The sequence below is a fragment of the Gopherus evgoodei genome, chromosome 10, assembly GCF_007399415.2.
Source record: "Gopherus evgoodei ecotype Sinaloan lineage chromosome 10, rGopEvg1_v1.p, whole genome shotgun sequence".
NCBI lineage: Eukaryota > Metazoa > Chordata > Testudines > Testudinidae > Gopherus > Gopherus evgoodei.
Genome location: NC_044331.1, coordinates 36,647,656 through 36,673,811, shown reverse-complemented (window position 1 = coordinate 36,673,811; position 26,156 = coordinate 36,647,656). Strand labels below are relative to the sequence as shown.

The window sequence follows — 26,156 nt, the reverse complement described above, 5'->3', positions numbered from 1 at the left end:
TGAGTTTGGGCTTCGGGCTGGATGGGCGGAATTCAGGGTATCCTAGCTAGGATCCAAGCACCCTGAAAGCCCAGAAGGACTCGGTGGAGGGGTCCTGACTGTGCCTGCAAGCCCTGCTGTAACCTGTGTTCCTGTTGTCCAATAAACCTTCTGTTTTACTGGCTGGCTAAAAGTCACTATGGATCCCCGGAAGAGGGGTGCAGGGCCGGACTCCCCCACACTCCGTGACACATGCATTGTTTACCTGGACTCTCAAGACCTGAATGCTTGTGTAGGAGGAACTCTTTGAGATGGCTTCTTAAATACCTTCATTCTTCCACATCTGATACTCCTTGATGAAACATAGGAGCCTTGTCTTCTAACAGGCTTATTTAAAGTGATACAAGCAACGAAAGTGAGATCTTGCTGTTTTCATAATGTGATAAAAATACTGTAATGATATATAATAATTAATAGTAAATAGTGTATAATAAGCATGTCATAAAAACAAATTTTATATTACCAAGATCACTGCTTTTATAATTTATACTCAGGTAAATGAGAAAATCCCTGGAAATACTCATTTTTAGGAGGGGGTTCGCGATACTTGACATTTTAGTGAAAGGGGTTCACAGGTTATTAAAGTTTGGGAACAACTGATATAGCAGAATTATCAATACAGCATCTGTTTTTGCTTACTGGTTACTGCTGACATGTGAGTCTTTAAATTAGCTATATGTAGTAAGACAAGGCAGAACAATGGCTAGTTCTTAAGAAGTGGCTGTCAGATTTATTCTCTCTCTCTCTCTCTCTCTCTCTCTCTCAATCAAGCTCGAGAAAAGGGACAACTGCTATTTCCCTATCAGGTACAATATACTGAACTTCTATGAGAAGGAAAAGAAGAAAGAAAGGAAATAAATTAAGGCTTTCTCTTTTCATTGGGAGACTCTAGCCTTCAATCTCAGTATTCGCTTCAGTGACACTCCTTCATTCTGTTTACTCATTAAATAGGGAATTAGCGAGGTGTTCTTTCTGTTCTGGGTAAGGGTTGTAAAAACACGGGGCTGTACCAGTTGAGAAGAAAGAGTTTTACATGATTTTACTCCATCTATATCACACCTACAAAGAAAGTAAGAGAACTTCAAGTGTAAAGAAGGGAAAGGAGACTCTCCCTGTGGTCTGAAGGAGGGACAAGAATGGAGCTTTCACTCTTGTTCTTCAGGAGCTCAAATATCTAAACAAAATAAAAACAAGGGGATGACCAGAAACCCTTTTGTTCCCAATGCTGTCCCTGAAAGCCTCCCTTCCCCAGGTCCCAGGTGATTAAATGGGAAAAAATTAGAGAACATGTCATAGCTCAAACACTGGGGTCTCTGCCTAGTTTTAGAGTAAGTTACTATAAACTATTTGCTTTCTCTGTGCACAGCAATGAGTTGCAAATAATTCTTGCTAAGAAGGAACATGTATTTTTAGAGTCTTACAGTGTGAACACATTCACATGAATGGGATGTTGCCACTGTTCAAGTGGAAGAACGTGTATGTCTAAACCATAAATATTAAATTGAAAAATCTGTTAACAGTAAATTGGAGACAGCAGAGCCATCAGAACAAGGAAATGTATTGACTGCATTGTTAACTTGCCTAGTTGTGCTCAAGTACAACAGTCTCTCTTTAGCTAGGTGATTATTTGGCACTTATCACCATAGTATCTAAGACAACTTTGTTGCTGCTATTTTATTTTAAATTAAACATAGTTGTTATAGTTGCCTTTTTTAAGTGTTTTATCTGCATAAGTCTCATGTTGGGGGTCTGTACTCTGATGTCTCAGAATTAAAATGTTAATTAATGAGAGGCTCTTCCTTTTGAATACGCACCTTAGAATGGGATACAAAACCTTTTCTGTAAGTGCCGTTGTGAGCAAAGTTGATCTGTATACATGAATATGAAAGCATTTTGAAAAATTACAAATATAAGGGCTCCAGTGCATATACAAACTGTCACTTTTAAAAAAAAAACTTCTAACGAACTTTGTCCATGTCAGACTAATAATATTTAACAATTATATGGTGTTTATCATTAGTGAACATCAAAGCATTTTCAAAATTTTAGATTCGAGATTTTCCATAAATTGTTCTGCCTTTAAAAGGACGCCATCAACTTAAGAATCACAGTTCTTCCTGAATTGTTTTTAACCTACTACTGTTACAGAAATGGAGGAGAGAAAAACATTTGGAAAATTAGGGAAGTGTTGTAAAACTGCAGCAATTGACAGAAGGATTCAGGTGCAGTATCTGAAGTTTCTTTAAATTGGCTAGGTTTCAGGTGGATAATATCTATCTAATTTTCCCTGAATATGAAAATGAAAGTAGGCCATCACCACTCATAATCAGTGTTAAAATGTCCAAACAGACACAATGTGGAGACACTGAATTTTCACTGGTGCCCTTGGAGTACCATTTCACAGCTGTGCTTTTCCAGCTACGATCTCAATACAGTATAATTAGTTTGATAGAGTTGTTGGTTTGTTGAATGTGAATGTTAATTCTGCTTTTGAATTACACCTTAGTGGCATGCAAGATCAATGCAGACTGTTGTCTTCCCTGGAGACTGAAAGCTTATACTTACAGCATCTGGGTACTCCTTTTTTTTCCTAGACCTGTATTTTGGAAGATCCAGCATTTTAAAATATCTTCATCTTAAAATACTAGTATTTTTGAATATTTTTTGTGTGATAAATACTGTTGTACCTAAACTAGTGTAAAACTGAGTAGAAGTGTTGCCATTAATTGTGGAGCCAGGTCCTTAGCATATGTTCTCGCTGGCAAGGCTAAGTGTCAACACCAAAGTGAATACATAAAATGGGATGAATTTTTTTTGGGAGGAGGGAGTTTTTTGTAGCAGAAAAACCTCAAATAAAAAGGGGGAATCATAGAAACGCAGGGCTGGAATGGTCAATCATAGAAATGCAGGGCTGGAAGGGTCCTTGAGAGCACTGAAGAAGGACCAAGTAAACCTAGACCATCCCTGACAGGTATTTATCTATTCTATTCTTAAAAACCTCCAGTGATGGGGATTCCACAAATGTCCTTGGAAGTCTATTCCAGGATTTAACTACCCTTATAATTAGAAAGTTTTTCGTATCTAACCTAAAACTCACTTGCTGCAGATTACACCCATTATATCTTGTCCTACCTTCAGTGGGCAGTCTTCTTTCTCAAGACTAAACATGCCCCATTTTTTTAACCTTTCCTCATTAACCTTTTATTATTTTTGTTGCTCTCCTCTGGACTCTCCAATTTTTCACCATCTTACCAAAAGTATGGTGCCCAGAATTGGACAGAGTACTCCAGCTGAGGATTCACCAGTGCTAAGTAGAGCAGAACAGTTTCCTCCCCATCTTTTACATGTAACACTCTTGTTAATACACCCCAGAATATTAGCCTTTTTCTCAACTGCATCATATTGTTGACTCTCATTCAATTCGTGAGCCATTAATAACCTCCCCATCCTTTTCTGTGGTACTACTATCAACCAGTTATTTCCCATTTTGTTGTTGTGCATTTGATTTTTTTCCTTCCTAGGTGAAGTACTTTGCACTTATCTTTATTGAATTTCGTCCTGTTGATTTCACACCAATTCTCCAATTTGTCATGATCATTTTGAATGCTAATTTGTGCTTCAGAGTGCTTGCAACCACTCCCATCGTGGTGTAATCTATAGATTTTATAAGCATACTCTCCATTCTGTTATCCAAGTCATTAATGAAAATTGTACTAGAATTGTACTAGATCCAGGAGTGACCACTGCGGAGCCCACTAGATATGCTCTCTCAGTTCAACAGCAAACCATTGGTAACTACTCTTTGAGTACAGTCTTTCAATCATTTGTGCGCTCACTTTATAGTAATTTCTTCTAGGCCCTAGTTTTAATATGAAAATGTGTGGGACAGAGTGCAAAGCCTTACTAAAATCATATTATGCCACTTTTACTGCTTCTGCTAATCCACTAGGCCAGTAATCAGAACAATAGTAGCTTTCAAAATGCTCAGGTAACTTGTTTTCCAATCACTCTGATTGTTTGATACCTGTAGTCATACTATATTTGTCAATTTGTGTCTGTGGCAAATCTCATTTCTGCTGAAGTAGTACAACAATACAAGTCATTGTTTATCATCTCTAATCTCAAAATGTTCTAAACAGGGAAAAATAGATTCTTCGGTGTGCTTAATTATGTCTAAATATAGATTAGATTTAGAAATGTAGAACTAGATTTTCAACTGGAAAATTTAAAGTTTTTTTTTAATTATTTTGATATGAGAAAACAATTAACTTTACATGCACATTCTGAATAACATAAATATATGGATATTTAACAAGAGCAATTTTTCATTGTTGCTTCATTTACCACTGTTATCCCAAAACGCATCTATTTAGTCCCCAATCTTGCAAACTCACTTGTTCATGCTTAATTTTAAGTGTGTGAGTGGGTCCACTGATTTCATTGGGGCTACTCATATGCTTAAAGTAAAATACTTTCCTGAGTGTTTGCAAGATCAGGGTTTTAAATCATTTATAATTCAGAATTATAGCTTTGAGGAAGGTAGTAATGTGAACAACTATTTTATGATGCTGAAAGAAGAGCATAAAATGTATTTAGCAATTATATACTTGAGGCATTTGTGGTAGGATGGAAGGCTTCTCTTTAAACAGAATTACTGTCTTTAGTTCTGGATTGCTTGTAATATTCTCTTAGAAACTTTCAACATGCTCTTAGATGCTTGTAGAAGAGCTTCACAGTTCACTGACAGAGATGCCTAGAGAATGAATATTAATTGAAACTCCAGCCTCTCTTAAATTCAGATGTGATTTTAAAATGGTATTTGTCACACATACTGGGACATTACAGGAGAAGTTAACTCCCAGACAATCATGCCACAACTTGTCATTTCCTGGTTCTTATGGCCCTACTGGCTCTATTTTAACATTTAACAGGTTATACAAATGTAATTTCTTTCATAAAGACAGTGGGCCAAATTCTCATTTATGATCTGACCTCTTTGCACTGCTCAGACAAACTAAAGTGACTAGAATCTGGTCATAGCAGGGAACAGATAATTCACTTTGTGGAAGGGAACTCAGCTGGTGTAAAGGGTGGGAGAGCCAGCTTCTGTGCCCCTGCCTCCTCCCTTGGCAAAGGGGTTTGTATGTTGTTGTGGCCGAGTTTAGCTCCATTAGGAAGGAATTGGTAAATGGATTTTTCCGATATTCTAGCCATTCCAGAATTAGTACTGGATTTGTCAACTGTCTGTGGAATGAGAATGGTATCTAGACTCCCTCATCAGGACTGTGATTGTTAATGCATATTGGGCCTGGGTAACCCTGGCCCAATTAAACAAATTGTGGCAGTTCAGCATACAGAAATCCAGGAATTAGGTACTTCTTAATTACTTAATGTGCCTATCAGAAAACTTGAGGCACATAGGCAAACAATCTACAAAGATTGTATTGCAAAATCAAAGTTGATACCATATCAATAATACTTAGAACACATCCCATGTGAGACCTTTTTCACTAAACCCAAAATAAAAATGTCAAAATATCTTTATAAATTTAAGAAGCGTGTGTGACATGCCAAAGTAACCACATAATCTTGTATTTGTAACTGTTCTCTTCCCCTTATTCCCTTTTTGTTTGAAGTCATTTGATCGCCACAGAAGGTTCTGGCCAGGCAGAGCACGTTGCGGTATTGGGGCTTTAGACTGTACGCACTTCAGGATAGGGAATATATTTTATTTTGTGCAGAGGTGTCCAGTACTTCTTGAGCACTTGGAAAGTAATAACCTACACTTTTAGAAAAAGCTTGATAGAATGAATAGACTTTGCAGTATGTGATGGAGAACAACAAATTTTGGCTCTGTTGGACCAAAGGAAGAAGTGCATGCTGGAGTTGAGGACTCGTGACTGAAAATGTCTGGTTGAACATTCAAAAGTAGCTGAGAGTCCAATAAGATTACAAACTTTAATGATAAAATGAGAGTGTACACCCACATTTAGAGGGCCAAAAATAATCTCTCTCTCCCCACTGGTTGCTTCCTTCAGACAGGCAGCATTGCTTTTGTTGTTTTATTTGAAAGGAGCTCCAGGGAGCTGCCACTTATCCAAATGCCAGAGACTGGCTAAGATGAACAACTGCACCATCTGGGGCCAGTGAAAAAGAAATAATAGAGCTTAGTGGTGTCAGCATAGTGTAATAACACTACAAGGCAGACTTTCTCACTATCTCCTCTAGATATCTTGCGTACACATGGAAGAGGATGGGTGACAGAATAGAACTCTGTGGGACACCACATGAGAACCTTGGAGAAAAATGAGCAGTTACCTAGCCCTACCCTTGGAGTGTACTCAGAGAGGAAATAGAAGAGCTACTCAAGTGTGTTTCTTTCCATCTCTGCCAGGGTTCACTGACAACACCTCATAGTCAACAGTGTCAAAGGCAACGATAGATGTAAAAGAAACAATGGATACTCAATCCTTGTCCACCACTGTGATGATTTTTGAGACAAGTGTGCTCTGTATAGTGCTGCTCCCTGGTAGCAGATTGAAAGATGTCAGAGAAATCTGACTCCAGTTGTTCCCAGAGTTGCATTCCTTTCTCAGTAAAGTTCCCCAGGAAAAGATGTGAGACGATAATTGCTGAGATTGTCAGTCTAAAAGATGCCTTCTTGAGTATAGTATCAGAGGGTAGCCGTGTTAGTCTGGATCTGTAAAAGCAGCAAAGAATCCTGTGGCACCTTATAGTCTATAAAGTGCCACAGGATTCTTTGCTGCTTCTTGAGTATAGTTTAACAATTGTTTGTTTTAGAGATACTGGCACTTTGCCCTTCTGATGAGATGTACGATCTCTCTACATAATAACCCAACCTCTCCTCACTAGATTTACCAGTCAAAGATGAAATGGACCTAAGTTATATCTGAAACTTCCTGAGTACCCAGAACTTCACTAATTCACTTATGTTACAATGGCTAGTTAATAACTCACAAGGTGGTGATCATTAATCCCTACTATTCTAATCTAAAATTGAATAAGTACCTCATAAGCAAAAGGCTTAGTACTTGATTACCATCTCATGACCAATCTAATATTTTACAGTTACAGACTAGTAGGCCTCACAAGTACAAAGTCTTGAATAACACTCTTCATGGTGGCACTGCTCATGAATACAGAAAGGAAATTATTGTACATTAGCCATAAAAATATTTGTTGAATAAAAAAGGGGAATGAAGCAAGAAAGCATGGCTGATGATGAAAGACAAACTTGTTTGTCCTATACACGGAAGAAAGTGTTTAAAAATCCTTCAAAAAATACTACCTGTCTTAAATTGCCAAAATCCAGTGTTGACATAAGTGTAGTGCTTTTTATGTACTTGCCTTGCATGTTCAGTCTGCCTGTAAATTGCTTTAATCTCTGCACCTGCCTTGTTCAAACGTTTCCCAGTTTTTACTCATAAATCACATTTTTTGTGCCTTCTAAAGAGAGAACTACTTTTTTTTTTTTATCCGTCATCCTTTTTAGTACTGGCATATCTATTTTGATATGCATGAAAATGGACTCATGGTGCAAGTTTTCTGTGCCATTTACACATACACACAAAATTCTGCCTTCTAGAAATGTAAACAGTTTCAGATGAGAGCACTCAGTTGTGGTAATATTTTAATTTTTCGAATCCTGGCATACATCTCATCTGGAATTTTGAGGTTTTCAATGAATAGGGAGTATAATATGTATTCTGTGGACAATCTCTTATTTGCTAATACACAGCATCTCATTTTTATTTCTGAAACCTGCTCACGTTGAGTTCAGAATCTTTAATTTATTTGTGCTTGTAACTTTGGTTTACTCAATGTTTTTAAGAAGAATTCTAAAGCAGGTAATGTAGATTTTGTCTAAAAATGAAAGGCCTGGTTCACTAGTATGCTTCACCACTGCAAAATAGCCATAAACCTGGTTTAACTGATTCAGCCAGTTGCATTACATTACTAGAACAATGTAAAACAGCTGACCCTGCCAGTGAATTTGGCCCCAAATATCTGTTAAAACTCAGTGTGTCAGTTCTAAAATTCAAGAATGGTTTCCAGCTTTGTATAGCAAGGACCTATATTGGGGCGGCAACCTTTCAGAAGTGGTGTGCCGAGTCTTCATTTATTCACTCTAATATAAGGTTTCGCGTGCCTGTAATACATTTTAATGTTTTTAGAAGGTCTCTTTCTATAATACATAACTAAACTATTGTTGTATGTAAATTAAATAAAGTTTTAAAAATGTTTAAGAAACTTCGTTTAAAATTAAATTAAAATGCAGAGTCCCCCGGACTGGTGGCCAGGACGCAGGTAGTGTGAGTGCCACTGAAAATCAGCTCATGTGCCGCCTTCAGCACGCGTGCCATAAATTGCCTACCCCTGACCTATATTAAGTCCACTCAGTTTTTTAGTTGCTTTTATTTCATTGTATAATCTGATCAGTTCAGTAAGATGTGTGAATCTTTCCTCTAAACATATACCTGTTGTCAGAAAGTACATTTACCGTAATTATCATTTTGTCTCAATTGCTTACACTTTGAAAATAGGACCCTGTAACTTTTACATTTTATATATTTTTGTAAGGTAAAACATCAAATCAGAGGAGTAAATCAAGAAAAAAAAACAAAAAAAAAAGCTTATGAAATTAGATCTGTCTTTGAGCAAACCCTTTTTAAATCCAAACCCATTTTTAAAACATTCCTTATGAAAACATTCCAAAAAAGGAAATTTCTTACCTGCTAATTATAGATCTGAGAATATTGTGTTAAAGCAGATGTACTACACGCTTGTTCTGAGGAATTATATTTCATTTTTTTTATTCATTTTGTTGTAGTTTATAAGACTTACTGTCAGATCATTCAACAGGGAGCCTCTCAAAAAAACATAAAAATGGTGTCCTCATAAGAGTGCTCAGTTTCTTCCTGTTTCCACCTGTTGGAAGGGGCTTGTAAGCCAGCTGTCCGGGCTGTATGAACAGTTCTTCAGGAAAAATAGTTAATGGCTAAACTTTTCCATTTCTGTTTTCCCAACCAGTATCCCTTATTTCAATTCTGTAATAAAATTTTGATTAAAATAAGCAATGGATAAAGACTAATAACACCAATATTTGTTGACTTTACCTGCAAACTCTAACCATATTTGAGCTCTATATGAAAGTGGTGTATTTAACTTCTAGATGATGATGACCTGGTTTTCAGAAGTGCTTAACACCTTTGGAAAGCAGTCCATCATTGTGTAGAAAAATCTCTAATTTTTCTGTTGAGTGCTTATATTTGCCAACTTTTAAATTGTATATTCAGTTCTTTCCTTCTATTAGAACCAATGGACATAAGTATCAAATTCAGTACATACAATTTTGCAAATTGATTTAATTCATTAATTGTTCCCCTCATCTATCTTATGAGTGTAGTGCACTATTGTTAGCACACTACAAGCTTGGCTGCTTAAATATTAGAATAATGTATCTTCCTAAAATAGTTATTGCTGATTAAAATAATTGTTTTCTTTACAGGTAAGTCTAAATGGCAAATAGGTGGAAAATCTAAGAGAGTGATTCATGGAACACACAAACCTACAAAACAGGTATATATGTTGAACTTTTCAGTTTTGTTTTAATTTCAATTACAGCATATAAATGTCATGAAATAGAACTAATACACCATTTACTCAATAATGTGTGCGCATGCATGTGTGTATGTAAATAATATTACACACACTCGACTGTCTTAAAAGAACATTATTAATGTTGCAAAGTTAAGTACACAGAAGTTGGAAAATGCCACAATTAAGGTTGTCTGTGCAACCTTAATTTGGCTCCCATATGCATTATGAAACAGTCTTTAATTCTTCTTTGAGTGATGTCACTGTGTATTCTACGTGTGGGTAGGCATGTATGCCATGCATCAAAGTCTGGAAGTTCTTCAAAGCAGCATCCATTGGCCTGCACATATGCAGTAGCTCTCCTCGTGCTCCCAACCAAGAGTATAAGAGTTGGTGTAGGTTGATGCCTCTCCAGTTTCTTCTTACCACCATGTGGCATGAAGCAGAATCATGTCCCCCTTCACTTTGTTTCATAACCTATATAGAAAACATTTGTCAATAGTTATATTATTAGATATGTATTTAGCAGTTAAAAAGTCTATTGAATAGTATAGAATATTTCTTTCTCCCCGGTTTCAGATTGGTAGCCATGTTAGTCTGTATCAGCAAAAATAACGAGAAGTCCTTGTGGCACCTTGGAGACTAACAAATATATTTGGGCATAAGCTTTCATGGGCTAAAACCCACTTCATCGGATGCATGGAGTGAAAAATACAGTAAGCAGTATATATAAACAGCACATGAAAAAATGGGATTTGCCTTACCAAGTGGGAGGTCAGTGCTAACAAGGCCAATTCAGTTAAGGTGGAAGTGGCCTATTCTCAACAGTTGACAAGAAGAGGTGAATATCAGGAGAAGGAAAATTACTTTTGTCGTGCTAACGAGGCCAATGCAATCAAAGTGGACATCAGCCATTTCCAACAGTTGATAAGAAGGTGTGAGTATCAGCAGTCTGAATATCAACACTGAATACAGAGAAACGGTATTTTGTTCCTGTGAAAGGGGCTGAATTCTTATTCTCGTCCTGCACCCAACTCTCTGGTGGAACAGGTGACTGTTGAAAGGGCTAGGTCTCGCTAACTTTACATATAATGTTGAGGCATACCTATGGCTGACCAGTTAGTTACTAGTTTTCAGTGATACCTCAGTAGGCATATTTTGTACAAAGATTAGCAGATAAAGGCTCTAAGAGATTGGACCGCCTGGGGAAGAAAGTCTTCTCCTCCACAGATCTGCAGTTTTCTGTCACTGACTGCGAAGTGTTGTCAGCAAAATACAATTTTAATACTTGTTCTAGGCCTGCAGTCTTCACAGACAATCTTTCTGCAGAGGATGTTTCCAATTTCAATCTCTTTTAGATGAGGGAAAGCTAGTGGCAAAGGTAGCTCTTCAGGCTGCAGTGGATGTGGCAGAGACAGCTTCTAGAAGTTTGGCTAATCATGAGGAGGGGCTCCTGGCTGCAATCATCAGGATTTCCTGGGGAGATCCAAAACACCATCCAGTACCTTCCTTTTAACAGGTCAAATCTCTTAAATGAGAAAATGGACGAATCCCTGCACTCACTGAAAAACGTGCACCTTTTTACCAGCGCAGGGCCGAGCCACCGTGCAAACGTCAGAAGATTCAGAGGTCTTGCTTCTCAGCCCCCCTCTATTGTCGTACCCTCTACTCACTGTCAACCACCACCCAAGAGCTACTTTTGAAATGTGTTATAACTTATAGGTATTCATAAAAGACCTTATATGATACACTAATACTGTATTCAATTAGTTGCCTCAATTGCTTATCACTACAGGTTAAGCCCTCTGTCTTTATAGAGCTGTAAATCTTTTAAATGGATTATTTGAAAGGTTATCCCTCAAAGTAAAATTTATTCAAGCAGTGAGGAAGGTGGGATGGAGTCTGCTGATGGAAGAAGCTTCATACTCTTTTTTTTCCTCCCAATTGTGTTTGCTGGAATGTGAATTGCAGTGTTCTCTATCTTTGCCCCCCCGCCAACCCTCTTGTTCAGATGAACCTGTTTACTGCTTATATGTAAATTGAGATAAACATACTCCCTGGTTCAGGATAAACCTGTTTAACAACTTTTGCCTAGGCAGGGCTGTCTGCTTTTGAACATGTGCTAATAACATCAGACTGGTGGAATTCATAACTTTACGTATAATGTTGAGATATACATATGATTGACCAGTAAGTTATTAGTTTTCAATGATACTCCACTGGGCATATTTTGTACAAAGAATATTACAGTAGTTTGTAGGGTATGAGTAAGGGAGTGCTTTGAGTCACATGGACACACATGGCACCTCCGTGCCAAATTTCAATCCCCTAGAGCTTTTCAAAGAAAAGGTCACTGGAATTTTTTAATGTGAGGAGAACAATGTGTTTTTCCCTAGCTTCATACTCTGAAATGGCTGAATCGTTCTGGCTGAAAATTTCCCCAAAAAGTTCAGCCTGTGATAGACACCTGGCAGTCCAAACAGTTTAGTTACAAGCAAAAACAGAATTTTACAATGGAAAGTGTCAGGCAACATAAATAATAGCGGTGCTACTAGCTTTGCCTTTGATATTGAACTAACTATATCATAATGTTATATTAACAAAGCAATACATTTCGGCTTCTCATCATTTTTGATCTTCTTTAACTGTTCCTCTTCTTTGATATAACAGTTTTAGCTTAACATTTTGATCTGTAAGTCTGCCAGTCTTTGATATTATGCATCACAGAAGATGGTATTATGCATCACAGGAGATGGTATAAAGGAAAAAAAGAAAAATGTTCATTTTTTGTGTAAGTGAATAGGCAAGTTACTTTTCTACCCTGCTCAGCAATTGGTATTCCTCTTTCTTGTTTCCAATCCTTGCTTAAAATGCAAGTTAGATAAGGTTTCCTTTTATTAGAAAAAATTTCTTATTTAGGCCCTAATCCTGCAGTCTGATCATGGAGGTGGAACCTTAATGAAGTAATGGGGGTTTCATGTGGAAGGGTCTGCCCCTACCGATCTAGTTGGGCACAAGGATGATCAGCTTTACCCTCTGGGTTCAGTTTAATTAGGTCCCCTGGGAGATTGTGTAAATATTGAGCTTCAAGAAATATATTCTCTATTAGTACCCTGTTGGCTTGAACTGGAGTATTGGAGGTAGCAGTGTGAAAACCTCATGGATACAACTTTAAAAATGGAAATTTTTATGTTTTTGTTTAGTCTTTTATGTAGAAATAAATCCAAGAAGTGCCACAGCTCTGTTTAAATTCAGGCAAATAGGCTTTTAATAGCTCCCTCTTCTGATCTTATCGACATCATCTTCCTCTTCCCATGGTGTTGACAAATTTACATTCAAGAACTTCTTGCCGTTCTCAAAATAATCGTACTTTATACTTGCTAGAACTGCTGCCTTTGCATGGTGGAGTATTGAAACTTCTGTGCAAATAGGTAAATAGATTATTCAGTATTTAATATAGTAACTTTTCACCACATAAACTGTGTGATTTGTGATACAAGGAATATGTGTTTCTATTTCAAATTCAGTTTAAAAAGCACATAGTTTTCAAAAAAGACAAAGGATTTATTAAAGTGTTTACAAACGCCTGTGTATGATTTTGTTATTTGGCAAACGCTTCCACTGTTGAAAACAGATAAAATTTTGTTTATAATAAAGCTTTAAAAAAACACTGCATCTTATGTATGGTCTCAGATCCCTTATTCTCTTTAATACTCAGTAGAAAGCAAGGCTCTTGCAAACACCTTTTGTATGTAGCTTGACACAGGTGAAATAATCCCATTGAAATAATTGGCATCCATGGGACCTACTTGCTTGTGTCATGTTAAGATGCATGATTGTTTTCCAGATCTGAACCTTAGTATACAACTAAATTGCTCCAAAGTGGATGGGGAGGATGAAGGGTTATTATCCTGCCCTATCCCTCTCAAAATTGGCCTGTTTTAGAGAGGGGAGCATATTGCACTAGGATAGTGCAGTTTGCAAGCAAGGGAGCTAGGGAAGTGATTGTCATTCTGGAGTTCATACTTGGGCAGTGCGACTCTGCATTACTAGCAATGTGAGCCTGAAAAGTACTACCTGGTCAAAAGCAGAGAGTTTTGCAATGTATGTTTATAAGGTTTAAACTTATTCTTTATAGTTGTAAATTTAATAAAATGGTGGTGCTGCAGAGTGCTTACACATTTGACTATAGTATTGAAAAATCTTCCCTCAGCCCTCTTTTTCTTGTTATATTTATTTATACAACCGGAGTAAAAAAATTGCAATTACAGATTTAGTTTAGCAGTTTACTGCTATGTTATTTTAAAATAGTGGTACTTTTGCTGACAACAGGCATTAAATATTTGTACAGAACTTATTCATCATTCATTTATAACCTTGATAGTATTTTTGCATTAGAAATATTCAGGGTCATGACCATTTTAAAAACAAAAGTTGTATGTTGTGTTTCACTGCTGAATAAAGGTGGTGCTAGTAGTGCTATGGCAAAGTTGGTTAACAGCCTGTTCAGTTTTGACCCTTTTCAAGTAGCTAATGGAGGGTAAAATGCCAAGCATCAGACACAATCTGGGTTCTTTCTTAACGGTTGCCACTCAAGGGAGAGGAAGGCAGATATCAAACTGTGACAATTTGAAATGTACGGTGTTAGAACTGACTGGTGCCCGGGGACTTAAAATAACCTTTCCATTCACTTCCACTGCCTCACTGTCTACGCTTAGCTATAGTTGTATCCACAAAAAAATTGTTGCCCACTTTATGAGATAGCTGATCGTATGACGGAACCGTTGCTGGCATAACTGCTGTATGATTTTATTGTTCTAATTATGTAGCAGTCTTTATGCTTTGGATAGAAAAACAGGTGTCAGTTCTTGCACAGTAATTGTACTGGTTGCATATGTTTGTCTATATCTGAATTAAATTCATATTATAACACTAATGATGATGGGTCACTGTAGATGTTACTCAGATGTTATAACCAAAGGAATCATATCTTTTACAGTGTGTGCGTAGAGTGTAAGTGCAGAAGATATTCTTATTTTTTCTGTTTTCTTTAAAGTAACAAAACAGCATTTCACTGTCACAAAGGGGCAGATCTACCTCTTATTGACTTCAGTGAAAATCTGGGAGTTGGATTGGGCTGCAAGTGAAGATCAGAAAGATCTAGGCTGGTTTTGTACCACAGTGACAGAGCATTGGTCTGCTTCAGGAGACTTATTTAAGCTTCCTGTGGCCAAAGAGGCAGTCTTCTTCCCGAGCCACTAGAGATCAGGCAAATCAATTAAGTGTTATACTTAAGTTTCCAGAGGGATAGTAAAAAATACCAAAGTGTGCAAGTGAAGAAATTTGGAGTTAAAGTTTAAAAAAAAACCCAGACCCGCAGTTCAGAAAGTTAGAATGTCATCTCAGTAGTTCAAAAAGCCTAATTGCCAGAAAGCTTAGAAAGCTCATTAAGTTTCCAACACCAGCCTTTCTGTTCCCTTATTCTCACTTCTTTCACTTCATGGTGGGATAACCCCACTACTTGCCACATGGAAAATCAAGTCTTTTCTCTTCATAATATGAATTATAGGGTGACCAGACAGCAAGGGTGAAAAATCAGGACGGGGGTAATAGGAGCCTATATATGAAAAAGACCCAAAAATCAGGACTGTCCCTATAAAATTGGGACATCTGGTCATCCTAATGAATTATAATAGTATTTCAAAAGAAAACAAAAAAATTAAAATTGTATCTGCATTTCTTTATCTGTTTTTTCCTAGTGACAATTTTAAATGTGCAGTGTAGTTATATTCATGTCGGTCCCAGGATATTAGAGAGACATTTTGAGTGAGATAATATCTTTTATGGGACCAACTTTTATTGGCGAGAGAGACAAACCTTGGAAGAAGAATTCTGTGTGGCTCGAAAGCTTGTCTCTCTTCACCAGCAGAAATTGGTCCAGTAAAAGATTAATTACTTCATCTACCTTCTCTCTCTTAAATGCTTAAATGACTTCCAGCAGTTCACTGGTGTGACTTTCTTTAAAACATAATCAGGAAACATATATTTCTTGAATGGTTCACCCTTAGCTCTGAAGTTTATTATAGTTGGCATTATGGAGGGATGATTGCTGGATGTCCATGTCATAGCCAACTCCTCTTCTTCAGCAGTTAAGGTTTGACCTGGGTACTGAGTATTAAGAATATTTGCAAGAAAATGAGCTGGAGATAGAGCTTGTCTCATTTGTTTTTTTAATGCTTGTAATTTAACGCTGTCATTGCATATTTCTCTTTTTAAGATCTCACTCAGTTCCTTCCAAATTTCAACAGCATCAGCAATAAAACAGCTATTTCCCTGTATTTTGTTCAATGCTACAGAAATAGGCTTCAGGGTACTCCGCATGTGTTCAACATTTCTCTTAAGACCAATGTTGAGAACTTTGGCTGTGACAGTACCATCTATTTTTTCATGATTTTGTTGATAAACTGTCAATCAGATTAGGCCAATTCTTGATATAGTGCTCAAAACAGCCCACTACGGAGTTCTATCGCACGTCTTGTGGGAGAGTTAGCTTGGTTTCTCCCACTTTTTTCAAAGCAGCTGCTGCAAAGTGGTCGTTATGGAAGTATTTTGCAATTTCAACAGCACTAGCTTTTATTCAGGGAACACTGAAGTCTTTGGCTAGGAGGTGCGTCAAAGGAACACTACAGCCATACGTTATTAGCTGTCTTCACTCTCTTCTAAATTTATTCTAATCTTGAATACATTTGCAGAATTGTCTCTGACCAAGCTGCATACTAGATATTTGAATTTGGGAACCACTGGTCTAGACCAAACTGTTTTTGAGATATGACACGACAGAAACATTTTAGAAGATATAAAGCACTTGTTTATCAAACTTGCTTTTCAAATCTTTTGTCCAAAGAATCTCACACTTTCAGAATATACAGTAGTCTGGCTAGTGATCATATATGAAGAATTTCAAGCAGTAAGGATGTCTACTGGGGTCATTTTTGGTTGACCAAATACAGTTGATACTCAAATTACTCAAGAAAGAGAAACCAATAAATGAACGCTAAATGTAACACATGTCTAAAATTCAGAGATAAATATAAAAACTGACTCCAGTGCTGCTCATAAAGATGTATTTAAAGATGTTCATTTCAATTACGTGAAGTTCATTGAACCTGCTTTATGACAATTCATTCTTTATGTTCACAATCTTTGCTGAATGTGAGAAGAAGCCTAATCACCTTACCAAAGTCGTGGCTTTTATAAATGCAGACTGCAGAGGGTAAATGCTGTTGTTATAATATAACCATTTATGACACTGTAGTCAAGGTTGTCATCTTTTCCATCATAAACTGTACTTTAAAATAGTTGTAAATTAACCATTGTACACTTTGGTCTAAAAGTTTATGTGCAGGGCTAAGCTAAGCTTTTTAAAAAAGAAAAGTTTGAACAAAATGTATGACTGTTTTTGTGTTTTAGGTTGGAGAAAAGTTCTAGTGGTTTCAGATTCCTTCTTACATTTCTACATAGGGTTCAAATTGTTGGTGGCTCAGAACTGAAGACAGTACTTCCTGGGTCACATAATCTGTGTGCACATGCTGGCTATGGGATTTTTCACAAACTGACATATAAGCAAGGGTAGGGAAAAAGTCCTGTCCCATATAATAAATAAGTTAGTCTTCTCCTTCAGTAAAAGGTAGAATTGTGTTTTTATAATTTTTCTACTAATCTGTCAGTGCGGTATCACATTCCTTTGCAATTCTATGGGCAGTTCAAAGATGTCAGTCCTGTAATTTAAGATTGTAAACTGTGTCCACACAGAATTGCATCTTGAAGTTCTGTGTCTGTAGTGCAACAAGAATAGCAGGTAGCTTGCTCTCTCCTTAAGTATTTTATTACATTGGAAAGATAGTTGAGATTCATTTATTTTTCCTTATACTTATTTATAAATAGGAAAACCTTAAGGGATTTTATTTTTGCATCTAAATTAAAGTCAAGAGACCATAAAACAAAGCCCACAAATTGAGTAGTCACACCTGGTGAGTCACATGCAGCTGTTGAGTTTTCCCTTTTGGTTCACAAGAAACAACATGCAAACACATTAATTTAAATATGTATATGGAATTGGCAGAGTCATAAATCTTAGACTTGACCAAAATCACTATTTAAATAAACTATACATGGCATTTGGCCAAAAGCATCCAAGTGTGGATTATTTCCAGCAATCCGCCTTGCTTTCTTACAGAAGGTAAAGTGAATAGGCTTAAAGTGCACACTTTTACTTTATTGCTCTTCCAGTTTCTTATGCACTATTTTGGTTTGGTTTGCAAAATTAAATGTACTACAACTTTGGTAAATTTTATTGTGATAAAGAAATGCGAGTGCAGCCATTGAAATCATGATCAATCTGATTGCATTGTGTGCTCCTTGTTAGTTACTAAATGAAATTTGCCAAATGTTTTAGTACATTATATGATGTGTTTTGTAGTGTAGACAGAGCAGGAGCTATTTGAGAGAAAGAATAGACTGGAATGCGGAGAAAACCCATAAAAGGGTCCAGGAGTTCTAATAGAGCTGATCTTTAATAAACAGTTTGGCAAGTTTTGCCCTCACGCATTTGTGCAATTCACTTCTGTTTGGTAGTTACATGTCTAGAAATGTGGCCTGTAGTTTAAAATCTTCTAGAAAAGAAGTAGACACATTTATAGTCTTAGAATACAGTAATTTAAAAATTTTGATTCTCACCTACTGTTCCACTTTTAAAGGTGTGCCATTTTTATATTGAAATCTGATTTGATATACTGTATGTTTTCCAAACATGCAGAGAATATTTTTTAATTTAAAGCCAGCATGAACTGTTGAAAGTGGCATTGAATTTATTGCAGTGTCTTTATGATGGAATACTAAAAATCACAAAGAACCTTCTGAGGAGAACAAGGAAAATCCTCTGTGCAGTTAGTATTTGCACAGTCTTGGGATCTCTTTTGCACAAATGCCAACATAAAAAATGTTTTTCTGGTTTTCCCCTAATCCATCTACCTTCCATTTATAACGTTGAGACTTTCATCCAAATTACTGTAGAGTTTGTATTTTAACTTGTATTGCCTTTGGGCTTAAATGACATTTCTACAGTGGTGCTCTGTCTCTGTTGAATGCAACCTTTCCTGCAATGAAACAAAGTTTTGGCGCAGGAGAAAAATGTTTTACAGCTTTTCACTGAGAAGCAGTAGGATTTGAACCCAGGCCAATTATTATAGCATCCTGTTCTCAGTATTGTAGTTAAGATTAGTTGTTTTAATTATGAAACCTGTTTTTCAAGGATTTAGTAGCTTGGGCTGTTTTAAATCTCATTGGATTTAATCTTGGAATATAAAAGCGGTAGCCCGTAAGCATTTTTGTTTCAATAACTGACTTAAACTATTGAAATCCTCATCCCTTTGTTTAATTGATGTATCCTGTAGGCACCTTGGCTCATATATTGTTTTGTTCATTTTGACACACTGACTAAAAGATGGAGTTTAAAGAAATTAGAATTTGAAAAGATGGAGTTCTCCAAGCAATACTAAAAATGTACTAGTGTCATACGCAACATAACATTGTAGAGATCTCTACTACAGAAAACATATGCATGGAGTGCTAAATGAATGCTTCAAGATACAAATTATTAAAAAGAAATATTTAAATTATTTTTTTCCATTTATGCTGCTTGATTGTTTGGCTAATGATCATTTTTACTTTCTATTTAAAGTTGGTTTTGTTTTCTGGTTCTCATGCCCTTAACTAATACAATGCTATGTTTGTGTTGTCAGTGTTGAGGGAAATGTATATATCTCTTTTCAGTCTTTTCTTTTTATATGAAAAAAGGATGCATGGGTGCCTTTTTATTTATAAAAGCTTATTCTCCATTCTTTTTGTTTTGTATTTGATTAGATGTAATGTTATAGTTTTCAATATCTTGCCAGTGTCTTTTTAAGGAGAATAATGACAACTTTGTTCCCAAATTTCCTTTAAATAGTCTGGGAAGTAACTTTTTAAAAATCTAATTTTCTTTTAATTATTTATGTATTTTCTTACTTTTTGTATTTCCCTCAATTTAGACAGTGAAAATAGACTGGTCAGTTTCACTGATTTGTAATCACATTAAACAATGGCATGTTCTCATGCATAGAAACTAGTGTAGTGCTGTATTATCTGGATTTCAAATGCTGCAGAGCAATATTTATATATTTACATTTGGGTTGGTAGCTTATTTTTGCAAAACCTAAATTTGGGGCCAGTTTTGACCTGCCAGTGACTATAATTCAATTTATGCTTTCATATGCTAGGGCTTTGGCATTTTTTGTTCTCAGACCTAGTTAATAGATACATGGTAAAAATTGTATATGATTGAGGAGCACTTTGGATTGATTTGGGGTGCTTGTCCCAGTTGCTGGAGAGGACCCCCCATACCCACAGCACTTCTAGTACGGGAACTCCTTCCTTCCTCTTGGTTCTTGTGGGAGAGAATCTTAGGCTAGATGGGCCCGGTATCCTGAATCTGGCTGAATTCAATTTTGGAGCTGTTACCCAGGAAGAGGTGCTTCACACCCCTTTGGAATGTCTTCCATAACTGAGTTACAGTATATCCATCAACGAAGGAAAAACCTACCTCCCACATTGTGAAAAGGAATGAATTAAACGTGCAAGCTCAGCAGATGTGTAAGGCTGTAGTAATCGTTAAATTATTGCTTTTAAGATGGCACATAACAGATCATCTGTGATCCAGCAGCCACGAAGAAAATTGGGGACAGATACGAGCCCAAAGAAAATAGAGTAATCAAATTTAACATAGCATTTATATCTCAATAATTTGCAGAGAACCATAAATTTATACTCCATTTCTCTTCTTCGAAAATTAGGGTAGAAGCTTAAGGTGTGTTTAACACTGCTGAAATCATGATTCTAGAGTCAAAACAACAGAGAGACAACATCAGACCTGGCATAAGTAAGACCAACACAATTAAAGTCAATATGCTGGATTTGAATTTGCCTTGTAATATTTGAGTGTGATGAATGGAAAGTCACCTATAGAGGCAAAGACATGAATCTTTTGAAGTGTGAAAGCTTTTTTTTTGTAACTAATTTGATGCTTATTGACTTCTTTACTACAGTGAAGCAATAAAACATTGATTAAAAGGCTGGTCACAGCTGTGTTCACTGGCCTTAAGACTTGTACACTGAAGTTACTATATTTTAACAAAAAATTGAGACAAAATGTTCTATACAATATCTTTGCAATAACATTTCTTTGATGACAGAATGGACCTGGCATAGTCATTAGCAAAATAATGTTTGCATCTTCTGGAAACATACTCTTGCCAGAACAAGTAATGGGACAAATGCAGCTTTCCCATCTATATGTAGAGCAGAATATCTTCTGCTATTGTGCAGATGTAAATATTGGGTTAGAAATGTCAGAGAAACAGAAATTAGGTTTTACAGACTTGCCCCGTTTGTTTAATGAGAAAATTTGTTTGAAGAACTCAGTCAGTGGGATATGGTGTAAGCCTCAATTAAGGATGTCTTGTTTGAAAGTGTTGACGTATGTTGAAAAAAATTGTTATACAGAAGCCCAACCCCTTGCCACACTTATTTGTGTGTTGTTTTTTTTTTATGTTGTATCTCATCTCTTCAGAGTACTACGGTAGACTGTAAAATAACATCAGCAGCTGCTGGAGATAAAAACTTTGACAAAAGCCCAACAAAAACAAGGCAACCTCGAAAAGTTGATTTGAGAGCTCGATATTGGGCATTTCTTTTTGACAATCTTAGACGGGCAGTTGATGAAATCTATGTTACTTGTGAGTCGGATCAGAGCGTAGTAGAATGCAAGGTAAGACTCTTTCTGAAATGTTCTGCCCCAATTGTTGCAATGTGTCTCTTGGTGCTGTTCCTGTCATTACAGATGAGCTAAAAACAAGAAACAGAACCTCAAAAACAAATTATTGCATGCTTTGTATTTTATTTGAGGGCCTTAAATAAGAAAGCGGAAAACATATTGATTTATTTTTGCTGACAAAAAGCAGCTTTCATCTTACATGCTGACTGGTTTGGAATGATATGAAACTTATAGCAATATGTAACTTTTTTTCTTAGACTTTTAACACTGCAATCAGACTACTGTAATTTATATTAACAAAAACCAAAAACGCCTCATTCAGTCTGTGGTTGATATTTCTAGCAATTGTCATATCCTTTTGCCTGCAGTACTTCTTGCTGTAGATGGCACTGTTGGGATTCAGCCTGTTTTCACATTCTTTAGTTTCCTGTTTAATGTCTTAATTACACATTGCTCCGTTTCTGCAGAGATAGTTATCACTCTTCTGATTCACTCTCTGGTGGTAAGAAAGTGCGATTGATGGCCAAGTATAAACAATGTCTGGGTGGGATGTCGTTGCAAGGTGTTTTTTCTAATTTTAGATAACCTTGTGTTTGTAGTAAGATGTAAAACAGACACACAAAGCGTGGTGTCTTTTCAATAACTCAGTAGGAGAACTATTGCCTTTTAATAAGAGTTCATTGTACACTGTATTACTTTATAATGCATTAAATGATCACAAGAATTAAGAGAAGCCAGGACAGTACATCTTTAAGAAAATATTAAAGGTACCTTTTTTTAAAAAAAAACATTAAACATGGCTGAAAGTTCACCAAATTCTGGAAGCCATTATCTAATCACTGTGATAGGTATGTATCTACATATCTACATATATAGTTTAAAATAAACTTTCATCTTATCATGTGTATCTAGTTTTCTGCTGAAATCAGAGATGGCCAAATTGGCTTTGGGATTAGCGTACAAATATATTTAATTGAAATCAGGTTTCAGAACTGAACAGTAGCTGGAGGCTTCCAAACCGTTAGTTGATCTAACATAATTTAACATTTTGTTACTGAACTGTCTTCCTGCTCAGGAAATTTCTCTGATGAATTTTTGTTTTTAAGAAAACCAATCTGCTTTGTCATGTAATCAGATTACCATTTTTAAACTTTTATGACTGAAGGAAAAGAAGTTTATTTGTATCATTATCACATCTTTATAGAGCTGAGACCTCACCTAGAATTCTAGTCATAACACTGAGTCTGTGCTGGGAGGGAACACACACACACACACACACACACACACACACACACACACACACACACACACACACACACACACACACACACACACACACACACACACACACACACACACACACACACACACACACACACACACACACACACACACACACACACACACACACACACACACACACACAGTAACTGCATTATTTTAATCATATATAAAGAAATGTCTGTTTCATCACAAAGCCACCATTTTAGTGCAGTCCCAGTGATAAGATTTTGTGTGTGTTATTTTTGTTATAGTATCTTGATTTTAGGAATTTTCTTTTATGGGATAGCATTGAATAGACAATATTATTTGTTCATATATCTTTTAATAGAGTTTTTTGAAGATGAGATGTAGGAAAGATGGAAAATTTTAAATAATTTTATTATTAATTATTTGTGGAGGACAGTTACCAGTTATATTTGTTGTGCTGCTTCTTGATTTCTTTTTGCATGAGGATTGTATTGATCAATTTATTGTTGTCTTAGCTAAATGTCAGAGATACCTTTGGTACAATATAAAGTGGCAGTGACTTTGATAATATATTTTTTATGATTTATGCGTACTAGTAGAATGTTTTGGAAAAGTATTATTTTTCCTTTTTTCTTAGGATTAATGTTGTACATGTAGGTAAGCAGGAAAAAGGTATAATAAATTTATGGTAAAATTATATATGTATGTGGGCTTGCATGTGAGACTGATCAGTATATCATTTACATGCATGTACATACATCATTTTCTTTTTCAAAGGATTTTTTGCTGTGTAACACTGGTGGTAAAATTTAGGTGCAGCCAAATCTCTGCTAGAAGCTGGTTTCACAGTTGTGGTTCTCCACACCCAAAGCTCTGCCGTCACTCCCTGCAAGGCATATCCTGATTTCTGTCAGCCAAAGTGCTCTGGCTGAATGCAGCTTTCATTTCATGGTGCAGAGGGAGACATTCAGTCAGGTAGCTGGTGTCAGCCCATTTAGGGCTTTGTAACTAAGGGTTAGGCTCTTGACTTGCACTAAGAACTGGATATGCAAACAGGATTGAGCATGAAGCACTGGTGTGTGACCTTGTCAACAGTTCTTCTTGCTTAGTAGATGAGCCACCGCATGCCTTAATTTAAGGGTGGCCTTGGTCAGTCTCAGATGTAGCGCATAGCGCATTACAATAGATCCAAATTTGACAGAACAAGGTGTGTGATAAAACTTTGTATCCATTTCTGATTTTAGAGACTACGTCATCCCATTCGCAACATCCTATCTTGTTTATGTTGTCATATTGTGCCTTGTAATACATATCATATACAAGGGCCTGTGTTTGTTTTCTAACTCCAGAGGTGAGATCCTCTTCTCCATTCCAGTTTTATTCTGCTATTTAAAAGGACTGCAGTGGTGTAAAGGGTCTCTAAAAGCCCTGTATTCATCTAGAATAGGTTTCCCTTGGTGCAGAAAATGTGGAGGAGAGTCATAAAACTGCCTTCAGAGGAGCCTCTGTGGGTATATCTGCACTGCACTTATGTACCCTCGGCTGGCCTGTGCCAGCTGACTTGGGCTTGCGGGACTAGGGCTAAGGGGGTGTTTAATTGCATTGTAGTCTGAGTTTTGGGACCTGCCCACCTCGCAGGGTCCCAGAGCCTGGACTCCAGCCCTAGCTGAAACGTTAACATCTACACTCCAGCTAAACAGTCTCTTAGCCTGAGTCAGCTGGCATGGGCCAGCTGCAGGCTTTTAATTGCAATGTAGACATACCCTGTAAGGCCCTGGTATTGGGGCCAGGATGGGCATGTTGGGAATGGAGCCACAGCACTGTAGTGATTTCAGGCAGTACTGTGGCTTATAGGCAACCTAGGGAGAGTACCATAATTTAGGCTGTCTTCCAGGTGTTGCTTAAGCCAGGGGAGGGCAAACTTTTTGGCCCGAGGGCCACATCTTGGTGGAGAAATGGCATGCAGGATGATGAATGTAGGGCTGGGGCAGGAGGTTGGGGTGCAGGAGGGAGTGCAGTGTGCAGGAGTGGGCTCAGGGCAAGGGCTTGGGGTGGAGGAGGGGTGCGGGGTGTACAAGGTGGCTCAGGGAAGGGGGTGGGAAGTGCAGGAGGGGACTCAGGGCAGGGATGCCGGGAGGAGTGCGGGACGGGGCTCAGGGCAGAGGGTTGGGGTGCAGGAGCGGTACAGGGTGCGGCGGGGGCTCAGGGCAAGGGGTTGGTGTTCAGGAGAGGTGTGGGGTATGGCAGGGAGCTCAGGGTGGGGGTTGGTGTGCAAGAGGGGTGCAGGGTACAGCAGGGGGCTCAGGGCAGGGGGTTGGGGTGCAGGAGAGGTGCAGGGTGTGGCAGGGCCTCAGGGCAGGGGGTTGGGTGCAGGGTGCAACAGGGGGGTCAGGGTAGGGAGTTGGGGTGCGGGGTGCAGGAGGGATTTGGTGTGCGGGCTCCAGCCCAGCACCGCTTACATGGAGCAGCTCCAGGGTGGCAGCAGCACACAGTGGGACTAAGGCAGGCTCATCCTTGCGGCCCCTGAAGGTGGGAGGGACAGAGGGCTCCGCGTGCTGCCCTTGCCTGTCTTTACGTTCTCTGAAGCTCTCATTGGCTGTGGTTCCCTCTTCCCGGCCAATGGGAGCTGCGAGGGGCAGTACCTGCAGGTGAGGGCAGCATGCGGAGTCCTGCCCCCCCCCGCCCAAGGGGCCTCAGGGGCGTGGTGCCGGCTGCTTCCGAGAGTGGTGTGTGGCCTGCAACACCATGGGAGTGGCAATCCCGCATGCTGGATCCAAAGCCCTGAGGGTCCAGATCCGGCCTGCAGGCCATAGTTTGCCCTCCCCGGTTTAAGCCCTCAGAGCAATCTAGGATTGTGAGAATGCAAAGGTGACCTAAAGCCACTTTAGGCCATTGCTGCCTAGGCTATGAGTTCTATGCTATCTAGAGGCAAAAGTCAGACTCTTACCCCACCTCTGTTCTAAGGACATAATGTCAGCAATAGAATATTGCATTGTAAGATTTATTCAGGTTGAGTGCCAGTGAAATAATCTTATTTCCCCCTCCCCCCATTTACAGCGGTATTGTAGCCCTGTTGGACCTAAGATATTAGAGAGACAAGGTGGGTGAGGTAATATCTTTTACTGACCATCTTCTGTTGGGGAAAGAGACAAGCTTTCAAGATATACAGAGCAGATCTGAGGAAGAACTCTGTGGCTCAGAACTTGTCTCTTTCATCAGTAGAAGTTGGTCCAATAAAAGAGATTACCTCATCCACCTTCCTTCTCTTTTTATTCCCTGCATAGACATGAGCAGTTGTATGCATCTCGGGTTTTTTTGTTTTCAAACATGCCTAAAAGAACTAGTTAACCATCATTTATTAAATGTCCCAATCCAATTG

General features: G+C 37.8%; 1 protein-coding gene across 5 annotated transcripts in view; it reads left to right on the top strand.

Annotated features, from left to right (window-relative positions):
• Window positions 1-26,156, top strand: part of SCAPER (S-phase cyclin A associated protein in the ER) — a 362,895-nt gene that overhangs the window by 31,317 nt on the left and 305,422 nt on the right. For 4 of the 5 annotated variants that reach the window (XM_030579106.1, XM_030579104.1, XM_030579107.1 and 1 more), the window contains 2 exons: window positions 9,569-9,639; window positions 21,323-21,520. In XM_030579106.1, coding sequence (XP_030434966.1) covers window positions 9,569-9,639; window positions 21,323-21,520 — 269 coding nt within the window. The remainder of the gene's footprint in view (window positions 1-9,568; window positions 9,640-21,322; window positions 21,521-26,156) is intronic. The other variant, XM_030579108.1, reaches the window with a different exon arrangement.